We start from the raw sequence: 20,775 nt of genomic DNA on the forward strand, positions 1-20,775 counted from the left end.
TGGCCGCCGAGGCTTCTTCGCCTGCTGTGAGCTCTGATCTGGAAGGAGCCCCGTTCCTCCCCGCGGTCCTATGAGAAGACGGCTCTTCTTCTGGGCTAAAGCTGCGGTCTGGGAGCACCTGGGCGGGACCAGCACTCTGGTCTTGGCAGGGTGGTCTCACCAGCGCCTGCTGGGCTCCCCCAGAAGCCCCCTCTCACCCCAATAGCCACAGCTCAGGGGAACAGCAGCCCAAAGAGGACCACCACCACCACCACCCCGCCACCCTTCCGGATGCACCTGGTGACCTGTTAAGCCATCCGTCACCAGCTTGTGTGTGGCAAAGACTTGGAAAGAGAGGAGGAGAGGAGGCTGGGGGAGAGCCGCTCTTGTTCTGCCCCCCGCGGGGCTTGGGGCGCCCATCCTGTGCTGTTTCCGTGCTGGCGCGGGTGCAAGGCGGCTGAGCCCAAACCAGTGCCCGTTTTCCCTGGGCCACTGATGACGACACAACCTTGTCACGTGGATGAGACCCGTGGGTCTCGCCTGGAAAAACTCCAGCGCCAGGTCCCAAAGCCTTGATGCGTAAAGCGGTGCGTGTGCTGGCCTGGCGCGTGAGGGCGCTCACCCGCCCCATCCACATGGTGGTGCGCGCCACGCAGGTGGGATGGAGAAGGCAACGGACCATTGCCCGTCCCACCTGCAGGAGGGGCGGGCTCCTGGGGCAAGAGCGCCCCCTGGAGGCGCCCAGTGGCCGTGCAGAGTGTGCATGGGTGGATGGAGAAGGGGGTTTGCAGGGTCTCTGGGCATGGGGCTTCTAACCAGGCGTCCCTGCCCCGCAGCACACACACTCACACTCACACACCCTCGTGCGCACTCACACGTTGTCTCGCACACATGCTCTCATGCTCACACACAGTCGCTGCCTCACACACTCACGTTCTCTCACACACGTGCTTACAGACACATGTTCATGTTTCTTACACATTCACACACTCATTCCTACACACACACGTACATTCACATTCCCTCACACACACACACTCACATTCTCTCTCACACTCACACACACACGTTCTCTCCTCTGTCACACACACTCACGTTCTCACACACATTCAAACTCATTCTCACACTCACGTTCTCACACACACGTGCATTCACTCACATTCTCTCTCCCTCTCCCACACACTCACACACACACACATTCTCACCTCTTTCACACACATTCACGTTCTCACACACACAGGATGGTCCTGTGCTCCGGGAAGGTGGCTACCACCCTGTGCCCTCCTTGCACACTTGCTCACAGGCCTGTGGGGGGCAGGGAATGAGGAAGCCAGGGCAGCTTGCAGGGTGCCCACTGCCAGCCGGGGCGGGGCCTGCAGGCCAGACTCCCCTGGGGCCGCTGTCAGGCTCAGAGCACCTGCCGCTGTGGCTGCCTGGCCCAGCGCACGGTCGCTCTCGCCCTCTGACGGCAGCTCTGTCGCTCCCCAGGTTGGGTTCCCTCCCGGCGTGGTGAACATCGTGCCAGGCTTCGGGCCCACCGTGGGCGCGGCAATCTCTTCTCACCCTCAGATCAACAAGATCGCCTTCACCGGCTCCACAGAGGTAATGGCGCCCTGCCCCCACTCCCACCCCCGGGCTGCTGGCAGGGGACAGCTGTGACGTCACCGAGACTGAGCACTGCCCTGGGAGGGGCGTTGTTGTCTTCTACACTGGACTACATTTTAGTTAGGATAACAAAAGTCCTGCCTCCACTTCTAGAATAAATAAGTGTGGGGCAGAACTCTGCGAGAGGAGAGGAAACAGAGCCAGTGGGAAACAGCTCACGAGCAAGGCGGGGGCGTGACCACAGGCGGGGCGAAGCCAGGTGTGCAGCTGCCGCTCTCAGGGCTTTCCTTCAGATGGGAAACACACCGGCACGTCCACGCACAGAGAGCCCGAGCGGTGGGGCAGCGCGCAGCGCGCAGAGGGGATGTGTGAACACCTGGCGGGCTTCCTCTCAGCCAGCGTCACCAAGGAAGGGCCGGTTCACATGGACACCAGACCCTCGTCGGTCTCTCCGAGTGGCCAAAGCAGCCGTCGTGCTGCAGAGAAGTGGGGGAGACGGGCGTTCACCTACGCGGACCCCCGGGTGGAGAGCGGTTTGGACAGCACACTCCCAAATGCAAAGCTCCATCCCAAAGCTCCCTTGCAGAGAAACTGCCACACTTAGAGAATTCTCCTGCCGAGCATCCAAAGACACATTTCCAAATATGAGCGTGCTTCCAGGTTCCTGGAAAGTGCAATTAAAGGGCCAAGCTTATTGGGGTGCAAAAAGTTTTTGGGAATCAATGCATAGCGTTTTTTTCATAATGGGTTTTCCATGGAAAATTGCACTAAATTAAATGTATACTTTTAAAAAAAAAAAAACTGCTTGTATTTATGTGAGAGGCAGCAACAGAGAGAGAAAGGAGAGCGAGCGAGAGAGGGCACTCCCTTCTGCAGGCTCAGTGCCCATGCTAGGTGCCCGGGGCCGGGTGGATGCCGAGGTCAGGAGATGCCGGCCGAGGCCGGGCAGGCTCTCGCAGGCAGAGAGGCGGGGGGCCCTGGTGCGGAATGCTTGCTGGTAGGAGCCCCGGGGACTCTGGCCCGTCTTCCACCCCACAGGTGGGAAAGCTGGTTAAAGAGGCTGCCTCCCGGAGCAACCTGAAGAGGGTGACGCTGGAGCTGGGAGGGAAGAACCCGTGCATCGTGTGTGCTGACGCTGACCGTGAGTGCTCCCCCTCCCCTTCGGGCACCCGCCAGTCTGCCCCGCCCCCTGCCTTGAATTCAGAGCCTACCTGGTAGACATGCATACACACACATGCAGTCACACACGCACACGCGCACATGCACACAGACACGTGCACTCCATGGGCGGCCACAGGCAGACAGGTGGGGAACAAGCAGCTGGCCTCAACCCGGACGCAGAGCTGCGCTGGGAAAGGAGCTGGCTCAGCTGGCCGCAGAGGCCTGCCTGCTTCTGCCCCTCGGGATGAAGTCCCTCTCCTGGCCGGAGTCCCCTGGCCGGCCGGGGGGTGGGGAATGGGGAGCCATGGAGCAAGGGAGGGGCGTGCCCACTCTCAAGCCTTCCTTACCCCCCTCCCAGCCCAGGAGGCAGGCTCTGAGGTTCCTTCCCTGGTGGTGCCAGGCCTAGCTAACCACAGCAGAAGGGTGCCGCCAACCCGAAAAGCACCCAGGGGTCTGGGTCCTGTCTGCCTGTCCCGCCTCTCTCCTGGGAAAGCAACCTGCCCAGCAGCTAGGGAGCCACCTGGCACGACACTACAGTAATGCTGATCTTGGCTCCTGTGAACAGAAGAGGGAAGAAAGGGCCACAGCAGGCATTCGATTCCATGCGGACAGGGTCAGCCAAAAAAACGTGTGATTTGCCAAGTGCGGTGAAACACCTTTGCCTCCCCCGCCTGTCCACCAGCGCCAGAAATAAATTCCTTTCCTGGAGAACAAAGCTTTCTACCCCACACACAGATAAGACGGCGATGGCAAATATCCCTGAGAAAAATGACCCGGACACAAGTTCTTACTAAAGTGTAAATGATGAATGCCGGTCGCCTCCCCGGCAGCCAGCTGTCAGGGGCAGGGGTGAGAGGCGTGCAGGCTTGGGGAAGCAGCGCTGGTGTGCAGGAGAGAGCCGTCCTGGGTGTGGCCCACCGTGACCCGCACGGGGAGTCCCACACTTCACTCCCAAAGAGGCAGGCCTCCTGTTTGGCCTTCACCCTGGCCACGCCACGTGCCCCTCCTGCCGCTCGGCTCACGCTCATGTCCTCCCGGGAGGCCGCCTGCAGCAGGGGCCCAGGACGCCCTCTGCTTGGGCCTTGGTTTTGCAGTGGTCGGGCAAACCCACCAGGGAGCCAGCCGTCTCTGCCTCCTCATCTTGGCAGTGCCAGGCCAGGTGAAAACCTGACCCAGCTGGCATCCCAGGCACGGGATCAAGAGCCACCTGCCGCTCTGCCCCTGCCACTTGGGCAGCCACCCCCGCTCCTGGCAGGGTACAGGGAAGGAATGAGTTGTGTGGGAGGAGGGGCAGTGTCCGGTTGGCACCCGGCCCGGCCCCTGGGTGGGGGGTGCAGGGAGGGCCCCTCTGCCACTGCAGTTTCCAGACTGTCTTGCCAGACAGCAGCGGCCTGGCTCTCCCAGCCACAGACAGAGGCCCTGGGAGCCACGCCTGTGGACCTGGAACAGGTCGCCTCCCAGGGCCCAGAGCCACCGCCGGCCACGGGGGCCTTGCCTTTACCCTGTGCTCAGGAAAACGGAACCAAATGGGTGCTGGCGTCGCAAGTGGCAGCTTAAATCACCATGCCACAGTGCTTGCCCTAAAACTGCATTTCTTAAACCAGCAGTCGTGTGGGGGCCGGACAGCCGGGCCAGGGTTGAACGTGAGGAGCCCGTAGTTGAAGTGGCGTCCCCCTACCGTTGTCCACTAAGCATGTCCCGAGCCCTTACCCACTAAGCACCCTGCAGCCCCGTTTTAGTGCCCGCTGAGCCGTTCAGGTGCAGCCCTCCCTGGACAGAACCAGGGCTTGTGTGTCATTTTTCCAGCCCTTTTCCATCGTACGCGGTGTTACGTTTCTTCATAAACCCCTTCTCCCAGCTCTTGCCTCCTGTAAAAGTTATCACCAACTGGCCTGCATCAAAACCGAGTGGTTTATGGGATGGACCATCAGCTAATCCTCCAGCCAAGGAGGAGAAGGGGGCCGGAGGGGAGGAGGGGAAGGGTCTGTAGCCAGGTGAGATGACGCTGCGTGACTCCCCGTGCTCACTGGCGTGCTGAGAAGCCCCCTAGGGATGACTCATCCAACCCTGAACTTGGTGGACCCCAGAACCCTTTCCCCCACCCTCTCTGTGTGGGAAATGCTGGGAACAAAATTGATTTCCGAAACGCAGCCACCCTGGGGCCTGTTTGCTGGCGTGGGCAATTAGGCGTGCAGCTGTGGCCAGCCCTGCCTTAACGACTTAATCGCTTCCTCCCGCCCCACCCGCTGCCCTCCGTCCGCTGCAGTGGACTTGGCAGTGGAGTGTGCCCACCAGGGAGTGTTCTTCAACCAGGGCCAGTGCTGCACGGCCGCCTCCAGGGTGTTCGTGGAGGAGCAGGTCTACCCCGAGTTCGTCAAGCGCAGCGTGGAATACGCCAAGAAGCGGCCCGTGGGAGACCCCTTCGACGTCAAGACCGAACAGGGACCCCAGGTAACCGCCCGCGTGTCTGAACCGCACAGGAGGTGCTGTGGCCTGGGGCCTGGGGCCTGGGGCCTGGGGCAGGGCCTCTCTGGGCTGCCCTGCGTCGACGCTCTTTCTCAGAGCCGATTGAAGAGCCGATCTCATCAGGTCCCAGTGAGGCTGGGACTCTTGGGGCTGAGCTCAGCAGCCTGGGCCTCGGAGGAAGGGCCGCTCCCAGGGCAGCAGGCCATCCGTCGGCATCTGCATCCTCTTGGGAGGTCGCCGCTCTGCTGAGCCACCCTGGCCCCCGTACACACAGGGCTGTCACCCTGGCTAAGGCGGGGGCAGCGCCTGGGGCCGGAGTCTTGGGCCCACGTTCGAGTGAGAGGACAGAGGGACTGTCAGGAAGCAGAGAGCTCCGAGGCAGGCGGCTGGGGCAGCAGGGACATGTCTCTGGAGCCCTGGTCGGGAACGCCAGGGACAGGATGTACGTGATCGTAACCACAAGGCCTGCTCGCCTCTTTAAAGGGCACATCCTGTATCGCTTTCTTACTGATCGTGAGCCGAAACAGATGGATAAATATTTAAAAGAGGGCAGCCTGACCATCCCATGCATTATTAAACCCAGCTCGGCAGCTGCCCACTTCGCCATCAGCCAAAGTCCCGTCCTAGGCCTGGAGTTCCAAATCACGGGTCTGTGGCTTGCCCACGTGTGTCTGTTTCACGCTGCACGGGTGGCGACACGTGTTTACACGGGGAGCCACGGCCCTGAGCTCAAACTGGGCTCTGGGACCTTCTGAAAGTCTCGATTTCCTACCCTGCCTCCGTTTCTCACCTGGGAAATGGGAGTAGCACAGGAACAGTATGAGGATTTGGTGATACCTAGGAAGTACTTCTTTTACTCTCTAAGATTTATTTATTTGAAAGTCAGAGTTACAGAGAGAGAGAGAGAATTTCCATCCACTGGTTCACTCCCCAAGTGGCCACAACGGCCAAGACAGAGCCAGACCGAAGCCAGGAGCCAGAGCTTCATCTGGGTCTCCCACGTGGGTGCAGGGGCCCAAGCACTTGGACCATCTTCTGCTGCTTTTCCCAGGCCATTAGCAGGGAGCTGGGTTGGAAGTGGAGCAGCCGGGACAAGAACCAGCATCCAATACAGGATAGCAGCGTCACGGCCGGTGGCTTTACCCGCTGTGCCACAAGGCCGGCCCCACCACTTTTAAAGTGGCCAAGCACTCAGGGACAGGCTTTCCCACCCAGAGGGCAGGAACGTCTGTCCTTGACATCAGGCCGTGGCCGTGTGCGTCAGTGTTGGTTCACGGCCCCGTAGGGAGAGGAGAGATCCCACGTGGAGGAGGGGCGGCCTCTGGCCACAGTGCTCTCCCTCCGTAGCCCTGCAGCCCAGATGTCACGTGACCCTGGAAGGAAAAGCAGCTCCACCTGTGGCCCACACCCCTCATCCCCAGTCACGGCCTGCTCAGCCGCAGCCCCCAACCCAGCACCAGGGCCCGAGGTTGTCAGTGATGCACAAACATGACGAGTCATTATCAAATCCACAACGCTTTTTATTTTTTAAAGATGTATTTATTTGAAAGGCAGGACAGAGAGAGAGAGTCTTCCATCTGCTGGTTCACTCCCTCAAAGGCTGCCACACCCTGGGCTGGGCCAGGCTGAAGCCAGGAACCCAGAACTCCATCCAGATCTCCCACGTGGGTGCAGAGGCCCAAGGACTTGGGCCATCCTCTGCTGCTTTCCCAGGAGCATTAGCGGGGGGCTGGATCAGAAGTGGGGTGGCTGGGACGCAACTGGTGGCCCGTATTCCCCAAGCTCCAGGCTCGACTTGTGAAGCCAGATTCACAAAGCTCTTCCGGGAGCGGGAGCCCAGCCCAAGGGCTGTGGTTGCTTCCAACCCATTTTGCGGCTGCCCCAGGCGCTCCGAAGCTGCCTAACCTCAGGGTATTGTCTCTGGAAGCTGCTGGATTCTTCCCTCCCGAAGGGCTTTTTTTCTCTGTTAATAAGATTTTCTCTGAGGCCTTACAGCTGTCTAAATAGTCCCGTCTTTCCCGTGGCCGTGAGATAGCTTGCTGACCTAGATCCAAGTCCATGGCCAGCGAGCTGCTCACTGGAATCCTCCAGAATCATCCAGGTTTACTTGGCAACTGAGTCACCTGGCTGGGGCAGCACACAGCAGCGTCCTGGCGGGGCGCTCCGAGCTGGAGCCTGTCCCCTGGGCTGGAGTTGCGGCCTGGCGGGTTCTTCCTGCTCATACCTCAAGGAGCATGGTTAGATGTAAACTGTGTGCCCTTAGAGGCGCACCAGGGAGAGCTGGGTTTGGGGGCAAAGTGGGCTTGAAGGTTGAGGAAGAGCAGAGAGGCTAGAACCTTTTTTTCTTAAAGATTTATTTGTTTGAAAGGCAGAGTTAGGGAGAAGACAAGACAGAGAAAGAGAGATTCCACCTGCTGGTTCATTCCCCAAATAGCCGTGACAGCTGGGAACCAGGAGCCAGGAGCTTCAGCTGGGTCCCCGCTGTGGGTGGCAGGAGCCCAGGCATTTAGGTCGTCTTCAGCTGCTTTTCTCACACACGTTAGCAGGGAGCCGGATCGGAAGTAGAGCAGCCGAGACTTGAACCAGCGCCCATATGTGATGCCAGCACTGTGGGCTGGGGCTTTAACCTGCTGTGCCACAGCGCTGGCCCCTCTGTGAGCTTCTTAAAGCTCCCTTGTAGAATTTTGCTGTACGAAGCCTCTAGAATTTAAATTAACATCCTCTGATAAGCACGTGGGAGTGTGCAGTCCCACACAAAGCTACGGAAAATCCACAGCTAAGAGTCCCCAAAGTGGGTTTGCTGTCTGGAAACACATTTGTCATTTCTAGAAGCATTGCCAAGTTATCTTCCATAGAAAATGAATCAGCTTACGTTCCTGCCAGCAGCACAGGAACTTGTCTCTCTCTCTAGCCTTCCCACCGGAATTCAGATCTGTGCCCATCTGAGAGTTAAACATGGTAACTCTTGTGGTTTTAATGTTCATGATTTCATAGTGCATTAGGTGCAACTTCGTATCCGATTTTGAAAGCCACTGTATTTTCTTATCAAATGTGCCTTTGCCTTGCATATTTTTCTATGCTCAATTTTTTAAAAAGATCTATTTGAAAATCAGAGTTATGGAGAGAGAGTGTGTGAGAGACAGAGAGAGAGACAGAGTTCTTCCACTTGCTGGTTCACTCTCCAGATGGCCGCAACAGTAGGGATTGGGCCAGGCTGAAACCAGGAGCGAGCCAGGAGCTTCATCTGGGTCTCCCACGTGGGTGTAGGGGCCCAAGCACTTGGGCCATGGCTGCTTTTTCCAGGCCATAGCAGGCAGCTGGATTGGAAGTGGAGCATCCAGGACACAAACCGGTGCCCCTATGGGATGCTGGCATTTCAGTCAGTGGCTTTACCTGCTATGCCACTAACACCAGCCCCTCCACACAGTGAGAAATGAGTAATGACAGACTGCAGTACGATTTCCGGCATCACCACGCTTGTGCTTTGGGACCATGATTAAGTAAACTAAGGGCTATTTGAACCCAAGCCCTGCATACTGGCACAGTGATGTGATAACTGGGAAGTGGACAGGCAGCGATACAGTGTGGGAGCGCTGGATGGAGGAACAGGTTGTGTCCCAGGCAGGGAGAAGCGGAGTGGCAGGACAGTCCATCCCCCGCTTCAAAGAGGTGCCCAATGCAAACCTTATAATGTATTTATTTCTGGAATTTTCCACTTCATATTTTCAGACAGGGTTGACCTCAGGTAACTGAAACTTTGGAAGGTGAAAGCTCAGATAAGGGGGGAACCTCTGGATTTTTATTCAATAAATCTGAGCAGGGTGTGAAGAACTGAGCCGCAGAGAATGAGACCCCATCATGTCTGCTTTTCCAGGGACTGGCTTCCAGGGAGGGGAGGGGAATCCAATAGGTTTGTTTACCCCAGGCTGCGTGAGGTTGAGAGAAGGCTGTGCCCACTGCTCCTCTGCTCTCTGCAGAGCCAGATCGGGCACCAGAGGAAGAGCAGCCTACCTGGCACCTTGCTACACGAGTTAGGGCTTGGCAAGGACGCGGGGATAGCGGCGTGGCTGGTGGTGTCGCAGGCGCTGCACAGCCCAGGACGGCAGCCGCCGGCCGGAGCGAAGCCGCTGTACTTGGTGTGTGTCTTGCAGATTGACCAGAAGCAGTTCGACAAAATCCTCGAGCTGATTGAGAGTGGGAAGCAGGAAGGGGCTAAGCTGGAGTGCGGGGGCTCGGCTGTGGAAGACAGGGGGCTCTTCATCACGCCCACCGTCTTCTCGGAGGTTACCGACAGCATGCGCATTGCCAAAGAGGAGGTACGTGGTGGCTACAGCTAAAGCTCCGGCCCAGGCTGGGGCTTCGGCTCCGCTTGCAGGGCTGGGCCTCCTCTGGGGCCAGAGGACCTAGAGACCTGTGCTGGGGCCGCCTCCCTTCCCGTGTGACCTGCCCCCTCCCCTCGAGGCCCTCTCGTCTCCAGCAACCCCAGGGATTATGTAGCGGCAGGGAGTTCGTTGCAGCCCTCGGTTCCCACTCTGCGCCTGGTCTCCCGGTTCCCACGTGGGTCACACGACTGGATTCTGCCAGGTGTTGAGCCGTGGACTCAGCTTGACCCACAGCCATGGATTCACTGCCTGGCGTGCCCCAGAGTGAACCTAAACAGCACGTGTCCATCATTTAGGGGCGGGTCCAGCTAGCATTCTCCTCTGTGTGCCCAGCAAGGCCGTCCTTGGAGGTGGAAATGAAGGAGACCCCATAGGAGTGCAGGTCTACACACACCTTCCAGTCCCGCAGTCCGGCCCAGGAGGAGGCTGCTTCCCACACGGGACTTGGAAGCCGGGTGCCTGATGCCAGGTGCAGGGGGGAATGAGCCCCTGCTGAGGGCCTCCTGGTGGGGGTGTTTTACCACTGTCTTCTCGGGGCGGGATGGGTTACGACTGTAATCTCTAGGGGACGACCAGAGCTTCCACCATCCTGGGAAGGGATGCCGGTGGTCCTGCTGGGTGCTGGCGGTGCCCAGCCCAAGGGAATCAGCTACGGGCTCCCTGCAGGCTGTCTGCAGAGGTTCCACGGTTGTGCTGTGCCTTTGCGTCACTGTAGACGGCGTGAACGCTGTCTCCTTCTCCCAGCCGGGAGTTCTTACAGGAACACTGCAGGGTGTGTTCGTTGGTTGGTGGAGACCAAAGCACAGTCCTACAGCCCTGCCTGCAAACACCCTCGAGGTTTCTCTCCCAAAAGTTCCCCAAGGTTTTGTCCTCTGGGTAGCCCGGAGTGCACGGGTTGCCCCGAAGCTCCCGAGCTGGGGCTCCCTGGTGACAGTGAGACCCCCTAAGTGTAGCAGTGCCCGTGGTCGGGGTGGGTTTTTGTTGTCTCATTTCAATGCTTCAGACCGCAGAAGGGCGCTGCCGGCTGGGTCTACAGCCATCGTGTGCGCTCTGGCCGTGTGAAAATGGCTGAGACGGAAGGCGACGCCTGCTCAGGGCGTCCAAGTCCATGCCACCTTGCCTCTCACTGCCACTCCTGCAATTAATCCTAGATTTTTGGACCGGTGCAGCCGATACTGAAGTTCAAAAATATTGAAGAAGTGATCAAAAGGGCCAACAGTACTGACTATGGGCTCACAGCAGCCGTGTTCACAAAAAACCTGGACAAAGCCCTGAAGCTGGCCTCGGCGCTGGAGTCTGGCACCGTCTGGTGAGTGGTGTGTGTGGATGTGTGCAGGTGTATGTGCGCATGCATGTTTGTGGGGGTCTGCGTTTGGGTGTATGTGTGCATTTTTGTGTGTGTGCGTGTGTTCATGTGTTTGGCTCTCCCCAGTCGCTTGCCTTCCACCAACCGGAAGCTTGCCATCACGTGTCTCGTGCCAGCACACTCTGTTCTGATGGGTCCTCGTGACCCCTCCTAGAGTCCATGAGGCTCCGGTATCAGGTGCCCCAATTCTCAGAGCAGGAAATGGACACTGTGGGACTTGCTGGGGTCACACAGCTAGGACAGCTGTCCTTCAGTATCCACACAGGGTTGGGTCTGCATGGTTGTCGAAGTCCTCTAAATGAAATAAAAGTAGCATTTGTACAGAGCCTGCACACATCCTCCCAAATACTTTTAAAATAATATTTGTTTATTTGAAAGGCAGAGGTACAGAGAGAGGGGGAGAGAGAGATAAAGATCTTCTATCAGCTGGTTCAGTCCCCAAATGGTCCCAATGGCTGGGGCTGGGCCAGGCCAAAGCCAGGAGCCAGGAGCTTCTTCCAGGTCTCCCACTTGGCTCATCTTCTGCTGCTTTCCCAGGCCATTAGCAGAGAGCTGGATTGGAAGTACAGCAACTTTAACTCAAACCAGCCACATGGGGTGTCGGCGTCCCAGGCGGCAGCTTTCCCCACTGTGCCACAACACCAGCTCCCTCCCAAACACCTTGAATCGCTTCTGACAGCTGCAATACCTGACACAGCGTAATGGCACGTGAATAGTTGTCAGACTGTATTGTTAGGGAGTGAGGACAAGAAGAAGTCTGTCCCTGTTTGGTACCGATGCAGTTTGAGCCATGATTGATAGAATCTGAGGATGTGGAGCCCAGAGGCCCGGGGTCCAAGTGCACACAGCCGAGGGGGCCCTGGTGCCGAGCCTGGGCTCGGTGCAGCCCTGTCTCCCCAATTTCCTCTGTGGCTGTCACTGTGGATGCCCACCTGCAGCTGTGCGAATCCCAGCCTCTTCTGTAATACTGCAGGTTGTGTATTGTTATCCCCATTTTAAAGATGAGTGAGTTGAGGTTCACATAGGCTGAGTATCAAATCCAGAATCACACAGCCGGGAACAGGAGGACTTGAAGGTCATTTTCCTCTTTTTTTTTTTTTTTCCTGTCTTCTCATCCCATTCCTGTCCCAATGAAACTCTGAACTTAAATATTCATATCTTATTTTATTAAAGATTTATTTATTTACTTAATTGAGAGGCAGAGTTACAGAGAGAGAGACGGAGAAAGGTTCACTCCCCAATGGCAGCAATGGCCGGAGCTGGGCTGATCTGAAGCCAGGAGCCACGAACTTCTTCTGGGTCTCCCATGTGGGTGCAGGGGCCCGAGCACTGAGGCCATCTTCCACTGCCTCCCCAGGCCACAGCAGAGAGCTGGATATGAAGAGGAGCAGCCGGGACTAGAACCAGCGCCCATATGGGATGTCGGCACCACAGGCAGAGGCCTAGCCCACTGTGCCACAGCGCCAGCCCAATATTCACATTTTAGTTTCTGATGGGAAGACAGCACACTGTGTTTGGCTCACTGAATCTTTGATCAACAGCCTTGCTATTTAAAAAAAAAAAGATTTATTTATTTGAAAGAGCTACAGAGAGAGAGAGAGAAACACACACACACACACACACAGATCTTCCATTCTCTGGTTTCCTCCCCAAGTGGCTGCAATGGCCAGGGTTGGGCCAGGCCAAAGCCAGGAGCCAGGAGCTTCATCCAGGTCTCCCACATAGGTGCAGGGGCCCAAGGACCTGGGCCATCTTCTGCTGCTTTCCCTGGCGCACTAGCAGGGAGCTGGATCAGAAGTCGAGCATCAGGGCCACAAACCGGCACCCACATGGGATGCCAGTGACGCAGGCGCAGCTTTACCTGCTATGCCACAGCACCGGCCCACAAGGACCTGCTTTAGGCCACACTCCACATTACATGCTGATGCTGGGAGGCCAGAGATGTGGTGGTTCTTCCCCAGGTAACTTGGAGCATCTTTGTGTTCTCTTCTCTAGGATCAACTGCTACAACGCCCTCTACGCGCAGGCTCCGTTTGGCGGCTTTAAGATGTCGGGAAATGGCCGAGAACTGTGAGTGTCCCCTCCGTCCAAGCCTGCTGGATTTGCAGCAGGGGGGTGGGCACAGCATGAAGACCGTGGGCCCTTCTTTTTGGGGGACCCAGCTGCCACTAAGCACGGTGGCTTTTGCCAGCTGTGGGTTGGCATTGTTCTCACCAATCCCCACCCTTGGCAGGGAGGAATGGCTCTGACCCATGGCAGACTCCACGCCTGCCGGGCCCTGTTCTTAGCCCTGAGGACCCGCCCTGGGTCCCCCCGGTTCCTTCTTGGTGCCCGCTCTGGCCAACCTCTTGCTGGACCTCCCTGGCCCCATCAGCATGGTCATCAGCCCTCCGTGTTTCTTGTCTGTCTTGCTTGCTGGGAGAATGAGCTCCACGGGTTTGAATTAAGGGTCAGGCCTGCCCGTGCCTGGCCCAGCCCCGGGTGGTATTTCAGTGTGGGAGGTGCTGTGGTTTGCAGCTGCAGGCTGTCTTCTTTCCCTGGGTCTTTCTTGGTGGGGTGCAGGGTTTTATTAGCCTTTGTGGACAAACATCTTGTAGGACCAATGTTCCTGAGAAACCATCCCTGACAGCACGTGGGCCTGTCCCGGGACATCTCTATGGCTGGAGCGTTTGCTGCTGCTTCAATAGCCCGTGTGATTTATGTACAAATGCTTTACCCCATACGTGGTGTCTGTAGGTCTTGCAGTGGGAAGGGACTCATGCCTCCCCCCAGCTCGGACCCTGGTGGTGCCTTTGTATGGCTCCCCTGTGAGGTTTTAAGATGTCACGGAGGACAGGGCTGGCTTCCATCCCGGAACGAAGCACGGGATTCAGTCCACGGCTGACTCCAGTACCCCAGGAGGCCTACATGCTCTCTTCCTTGTCTTTCCGGGCGGTTCCCCATCAGGGAATGTCTGTAAATTCTTGGCCACAAAGACCCTCTGCAGAAAACACAGGGCCTCCCCTGGTGGCTTGGTTGGGTTTGTGCTCCCTGAGCCCCTGCCTCATTGCCCTTTCCACCTGAGTGCCCACGGCGACAGGAGGCCCCGGCTGAGCCCCTGGGTGCCTGCCCTGCAGCAGCCTGTGCTGGGCAGGAGCCTGGGGCGCGCTCTGCCTCACTGCCCACACATGTCCCTTCACGCCTCCCACCACACTCTGCGAAAGCGAAATGAGTACAACTGATTTCAGATGCGGCAGTGGCCCAGGGAGCCAGTGAGTGACAGAGTCTGGAATGAAGGCTGGCAGCTGGGCTCTGGGCCCACTGCAGCACGGTGCCTTTGTGGACAGGGGTCACCTTTTGGACCACCTGGAATAAAGCCACCAGGGCATACATGGTCATTTGTCTGCTCTGATCTGCTGCTGGCAGCCAGCAGGCCACAGGGCCTGGGGACCCCAGCCCCCGCTCCGACCTCCTGCCAGAGGCCACACACAGCCCTGCTTTGTAGCACAGACTCCAGGTCCCTAAACAATTGTCCTTGAGTAGTGCAGAAGGTTCTGGAAAGTGTGTGCGGCCTGCCTTTGTCAGGCTTGTGCGGGCTCCCGCGCTGTCTCACCATGTCCTTTCTTGGCCTCCACCGCCCGTGCCCACTGCCCTGGGAGCCCCAGCTCCTTAGCACGCCCTGGCCCGCCACAGAGCGGGGCCCAAGAGCACCTGTGGCATTCAGTGAGCACAGTGTGGGGTGCTTCCTGCCTGTTCTTTGGACCCTCATCATACACTTGAAAACTTGTGCTAAGATAATTCACAAGGAGCCTGCAGACGCAGCTTCCCTCCTCACTTGGGTCTAGTTAATGTCTTCATGTGGCAAGAATTCCCCCTTCCCACACCGGAGCACCGGGCGGTGAACTCCATGGGTTTTCTCCATTGTCGCCCTCCTGGGCTGAGCTGTGCTGGGCTGGGCTGGCTGCTGGCGCCCACCCAGGGGCCACTGCAGGATCTGTTTCTGTGTGGGGCTGGGGCTTGCAATTTAGCTTCCTCCTGGGTGCTTTTCTTCTTCCGTCTTTGTTTTGCTTTGCAATAGAAGTAGTACAGCAACCCGAAAAGCCCACCTGGCAGACGTGTGGGAAGGCACGGCCTCTCTCCCTGACCCGCAGTCCCACCTGTAAACACCATCAGTCGTTTGTTTCGCTGATCTGTTCACGCATTCCCTTGGCAAGTATTTTCTGAGCATCTTTGAGGGTTTAGGCGTGATGCCAGGCTCTTCTCGCCAGCACAGCCACCAGCCCCTGGCCCGTCCTGGCGTTCCCAGGAGCCCCGAGGTGGATGAGATTGGCTGAGAAACCAGTTAGGAGATATCACATTGGGCTGAAAAATCGCTGCAAGAACTTGAACCAGGGCAGCGCCTGGGGGATTAGGAAGAATGAGGGGCCCTGTGTGGTTCCCACAGGGGCAATCTCGCTGCCAGTTCAGCAGGATTTCGCCACTGGCTTGCTTTCCTGTACAAAGTTGCTAAACCATCAGCGGCTGTGAACTTTTGCAATGCAGCATTACATGCACGGGCACTTTGCATTTCTTTATTCTGCACACAGACTATTTTCCATTTGGTCATTTGTGTTCTCCTTATTTGTTTGTAAGCGCTGTTTATATATTAAGGAAAACAGCACTTGGGTTCTCACACATGGCTGGATTTTTTTTTTTTTTTTGACAGGCAGAGTTAGACAGTGAGAGAGAGAGACAGAGAGAAAGGTCTTCCTTTTTCCGTTGGTTCACCTCCACAATGGCCGCAATGGCCGGTGCGCTGTGCCAATCCGTAGTCAGGAGCCAGGTGCTTCTCCTGGTCTCCCATGGGGTGCAGGGCCCAAGCACATGGGCCATCCTCCACTGCCTTCTCGGGCCACAGCAGAGAGCTGGACTGGAAGAGGGGCAACCGGGACAGAATCCAGCGCCCCGACTGGGACTAGAACCCCAGGGTGCCAGCGCCGTAGGCGGAGGATTAGCCTAGTGAGCCGTGGCGCCGGCCAGAAAATATTATTTGTTTTTAGTTTGTCGTTTATCCCCTGAATGTCTTAAACAGAGTACCTGCCCTGCTTATGGCTTTTATGTTATGTGTTACATTTAGGAAATGTTACAAAATAAGGCACTCGTTCTCACAGGTTGTTTTAGAAAACTAGAACTACTTGTTTTAGAACACTGCCTACAAACCTCCGTGGCACTTCATTATTAAATCACAGTGTTACCTTCTTCATTCACTGTTACCTGCCACAGCCACCAGAGGGTGACCGTGTTCCCATTTCACAAGTGCTGAAACAAGGCTCAGGGTAGGCAGGACCTTGTCTGAGCATCGGAGCGCCCAGTGGGTGGCGCTGCAGGGCAAGCAGGCACAGAACCCCAGGCCCGCACGGCGGGGTCAGAGCATGTTTGTTTTCTATTATTGCTGCAAGGGCACCTCAGAATCAGTGGCTTACACAACAGATTATCTCACGGGGTGCAGCTCTGACAGAGGTCTCGCAGAGCCAGAGTCAAGGCCCCGTTCTTGGGGAGCCTCCCTGCCTTTCCTGGCCCCGAGAGGCCCCAGGGTTCCTGCCTGCCGTCGTACCTGCTCCGAGCCCCGCCGCAGCCTCCTCCAGCTCTCATTCCTCTGCTGCGGCCCCTCCCACTTTTTTTCTTTTTAAGGTTGATTGCTTGTGTTTTTCAAAATTTACTTATTTGTGTAATTTGAAAGGGAGAAGGGGGTGAAGAGAGAGGAAGAGAGAGAGAGGAGAATCCTCCATCCACCGGTTCACTCCACAAATGGCCGCAGGAGCCAGAGCTGAGCCAGACTAAAGCTGGGAACTGGGACCTCAGTCCCTGTCTCCCACGCGGGTGGCAGGGACACAGCTACCTGACTGACCGTCTGCTGCCTCCCAGGGTGCACGTCAGCCGGAAGCTGGAATTGGGAGTGGAGCTGGGACTGGAACCCGGGACTCCGATGTGGGATGCAGGGGCTCCACCCCCTTCCACTTCTGAGGACCCCGACAATGACCCTGGGCCCACCCAGAAGACCCAGGATCATCACCCCATGTTTGAGATTGATCAGGAACTTGAATTCCACCTGCAGCATTGATTCTCCTTTGCCATTAACCTAACCTACTCACAGGTTCAGGGCAGGAGGACACGGACCCCTTGGGGGAGGGACTGCTTATTCTGTCCACCACAGGGGTCCGGGCGAGGCCTGAGAACCTGCATTGCCAGCAAGTTGGAAGAGGAGGCTGAGGCTGCTGGTCTGAGGCCCGACTCTGAGAACCGGGGGACCAAGGGCCCTGGGGCCCAGTCCACAGCCTTGGCCTCAACCTCCCTCTGTCCTCTGAAGCAGCTCCAAACTGCCATCCTGAAGCTGTCAGAGCCATGTAACTTCCTCTGCCTGCGCCGCCCCTGCACCCACGCAGGCTCTTGCCCCCGCACCCCAGGGGGACTCACCTCTTTTTTAACCTGTCATTCTGCAGTGACAGCCCCTCAACCCCTCAGCCCCTGGAATATGTCAAAAGCGGCACCTGCACACATACCAGCATTTCCACTTGCAGCTGGCGCCGTGAGCGTCTGGCTGTGCACGCTTCTCTCGGGTGGTCACAGTCTGACCTTTGGGTAGACGCCAGCCACGGACAGAGTTAGCGAGCATTAGAAAGTTCCCTTGGGCACCGATTCGAGTCTGGGCTGCTCCACTTCCGGTCCAGCTCCCTGCTGATGGCCTGGGAAGCAGTGGAGGATGGCTGGAGTGCTTGGGCCCCTGCACCCACATGGGAGACCCAGAAGAAGCTCCTGGCTCCTGGCGTGGGCCTGGCCCAGCCCTGACTGTCGGGGCCATCTGATAAATCTTTTTTAAATGAAGGCACCTGAGAGGCTCCGCGAGCTGCACTCGCTTGAATTCTGTTCTTTTCTGTGCTCACAGAGGCGAATACGCTCTGGCCGAATACACGGAAGTGAAAACCGTGACCATCAAGCTGGACGACAAGAGCCCCTGAGGGCAGGCGGGCTCCTTCCTCACCCCGGGGACAGACAGACCTCGGCGCCACCGCCCTGCCCGGGACGTTTGCTTCTGGACGCGTCCATCCTGCTGGAGTTGAATGACTTTCACTTTCCCCTTGCGCGCGTGTCTTGTTGACCCAGCTGTGGCCAGGCCCACGTACTGGGTGGGACGCCGTAGCCCTGCCTGGGGACGGGGCCGAGGAGCCATTTCCCTTGAGACCCGGGCTGGGAGACACTGAAGACACTCAGGGCTCTGATCACAGGAAGTGGCCTTTGAAATGTCCAGGAGCTGCTCCAGACCAGGAGGGATTTGTTCTGCACGCAGAGCCCTGCACCTGTGGCCTCTGGGTGCCCTGCTCACAGAACAAGCCCCTCTCTGGGGAAAGGGTGGGACCGTTCCACGCATGGGAGAGGATTAGCACTAAGTTAATTTAAATAAAAGGGGGTGGAGTTTTGCCCCCATATCCAATGCTGGGCGTCTCTGGAGAGGGTGGACCGTGGGAGGGTAGCCAGGGCCTTGGGCATGCACAGTGCAGAGTCTGCACACATGGACCTTGGGATTCAGCCAAAAGCCAGCGCCGCCTTTGGGATGGGACCAAGGCGGCAGCACACAGGGCTTGTAACACCCTTGTCATGGCAGCCCTGAAACCAGCACTTCCGTAGGCAGGAAGCATGGTTAGAGTCACCTCTGTCACCAAGGACGCCGCAGCCCGTGGCAAGTCCTGGGACAACGAAGCCCCGCTTCCGGCGAATCCGAGCTGGAACTTGCTTTTACAAATGGCACACGGACACCGCGCTCCGTATTCGCCGGTGGTTCCTGCCGAGCCTGTCCAGCTTGGCTCTGCCGATGTCCAGTTCCGCCCATCTGAGGTCAGTAAAGCGCGGGCAGCCACTGTGTGCCTGCAGCTCTGCCTGTTCCCACCCCTGTTCTGATGGGAGTGTCTGATGAGTTAACAGGCAGCCGCTGGGTGCCATGGAGGCCCCGGGACTTCATCCGGGAGACTTGGTCGTGGAGTTTTCTTTCCCTGGTGCAGCCCAGTGATCTGCAATTCCATGCCTGCACTGGGGAAGCTGAGAGCATCCCCGTGTAGCTGCAGAACCACAAGCAGCTTCAATTGAGCTGTCCCCATACACGAGTGGTCCTCTGGGAAAACGGTGCTTACGGTTGAGAGTGGCGCTGGAGGGGTCACAGCAGGATGAAGCTCGTGTCGGACCAGCCACGTGGGCCGTCACCTGTGTACCCTCGTCCAAGGTCCGCGCTCGGAAACCCACCTCCTCTCCTTCAGTTAGCACGCACCACGTAGACGGCCAGCGACTTGCTAAACCAGGATTTGACTTCATACACTGAATTCGCAGTATTTTACCACGTGACTAGAGACGCTAACCACGACAGTGCGACGTTGGAAGGTTCTCATTCTTTCCTTGTACAATAATGCCTTTACGATGAAACACTACATTATTTATAATTGCTATAGTTAATGTATCTTTTTATAGTTGTAAGTACACAGAGGTGGTATATTTAACCTTCTGTAAAATACTGTATTTAGCAATGGAAATCTATATAGTGTTAGATTTCACTTCTTTAAGGTTTACTCCTGTGGTATGGTCTGAAAATCTACCGGACTGGGAATTCTGATGCTAACTACAGATTGTTCTAGATTGTGCCAGGCAGCAGCAGTAACATAAAATCAGATATCCGAGAAATGGTTTTTCATGTGACCAAACCCATTGTAATTCTGTGGTGGGCCTCTTTCTTTCTGGGACCTTCTATACTAAATGGCTTATTAAAAAGAAAAAGAAGAAAAGAAAAGCAGTGTGGATGATTTTTTTGAAGAAAATTATATTTGCTCCGTGGGTCGGGCCCAGTGCTTTGTGTGGCTGTGCGGGTTCACCGATGGCTCTGCCGTCGCTGGCTAAGAGACTCACGGCGGCTGCCTGTCTTCCTCAGGAAGGGATGTTGATGTGGGCGTGGGATACTGAGAGGGTGCCGTTGCCCGGGCACAGGGACAATCCTGCATCCCCAGGCCTGTGCACAGGCAGTTGTCATTTTAACTTGAGGCTGTGGGCAGGGGGTCCAGCTTCTTTCTAAGGCCTGTAACCTCGGTGAGCTGGCAGGTTGGGTCAGGAGCGTTCCTCGGGCTTGACTGGGCCGGCCCACCTCCACCTGTGCACTTAGGTCGAGAGCCCAGACTGCTGTGGCCACGGGGGCCAAGCAGGACCCCTGTAAGGAACTCCCCAGAGCGGCTTGCATCAGAGCACCCTTAGGCCGTGTTGGTGTGTACACGTTTTAATGTATTTAGGAACAGTCCCGTCTCGATCCGGAAATGGGCAGGAAATCATAGGAAAAGGGGATTTTCAGTTGGTTTTCCTGAGCGGGACTCCCTGAAAGGACACCTTCCAGGAACACCACACGGGTGGTGATATGTGTGTGTGTGTGTGTGTGTGGTATTGTGAGTGTAGGTGTGGTATGTGTGTATGTGTTGTACATGGGAGATGTGTGTGTGCATGTTGTGTGTGGTGTGGTATTTGTGTGTGATATACGGTGTGTATGTTGTGGGGGGGCATAGAGGGTGTGTGGTATTATGTGATACATAATGTGTGGTATGTGTATATGTTATGCATGGAAGATGTGGGGGGTGGGGGGGTTGTGAGGTGTGATATTTGTGTGATATATGGTGTGTGTGGGAGGTTGGGGTGTGGTATTGTGTGTGTGTGTGTGATATATGGTGTGGGGGGTGTGTGGTATTTGTGTGTGTGATATATATAGTGTGTGTGTTGTGGGGGTGTAGTATTTGTGATGTGTGTAGTGCATGTGTGGGAGGGTGTGGTATGTGTGGG

General features: G+C 56.9%; 1 protein-coding gene across 1 annotated transcript in view; it reads left to right on the forward strand.

The window, feature by feature from the left end:
- ALDH1A3 (aldehyde dehydrogenase 1 family member A3) overlaps positions 1-19,711 on the forward strand; it is a 32,695-nt gene extending 12,984 nt beyond the window's left edge. Inside the window, exons 7-13 of the mRNA XM_062204551.1 lie at positions 1,468-1,581; positions 2,623-2,725; positions 5,012-5,196; positions 9,363-9,527; positions 10,745-10,902; positions 12,955-13,029; positions 17,861-19,711. Coding sequence (XP_062060535.1) covers positions 1,468-1,581; positions 2,623-2,725; positions 5,012-5,196; positions 9,363-9,527; positions 10,745-10,902; positions 12,955-13,029; positions 17,861-17,933 — 873 coding nt within the window. The 3' untranslated portion in view covers positions 17,934-19,711. The remainder of the gene's footprint in view (positions 1-1,467; positions 1,582-2,622; positions 2,726-5,011; positions 5,197-9,362; positions 9,528-10,744; positions 10,903-12,954; positions 13,030-17,860) is intronic.
- Positions 19,712-20,775: the final 1,064 nt, after the last annotated feature.

The sequence above is a fragment of the Lepus europaeus genome, chromosome 11, assembly GCF_033115175.1.
Source record: "Lepus europaeus isolate LE1 chromosome 11, mLepTim1.pri, whole genome shotgun sequence".
In the NCBI taxonomy this organism is placed as follows: domain Eukaryota; kingdom Metazoa; phylum Chordata; class Mammalia; order Lagomorpha; family Leporidae; genus Lepus; species Lepus europaeus.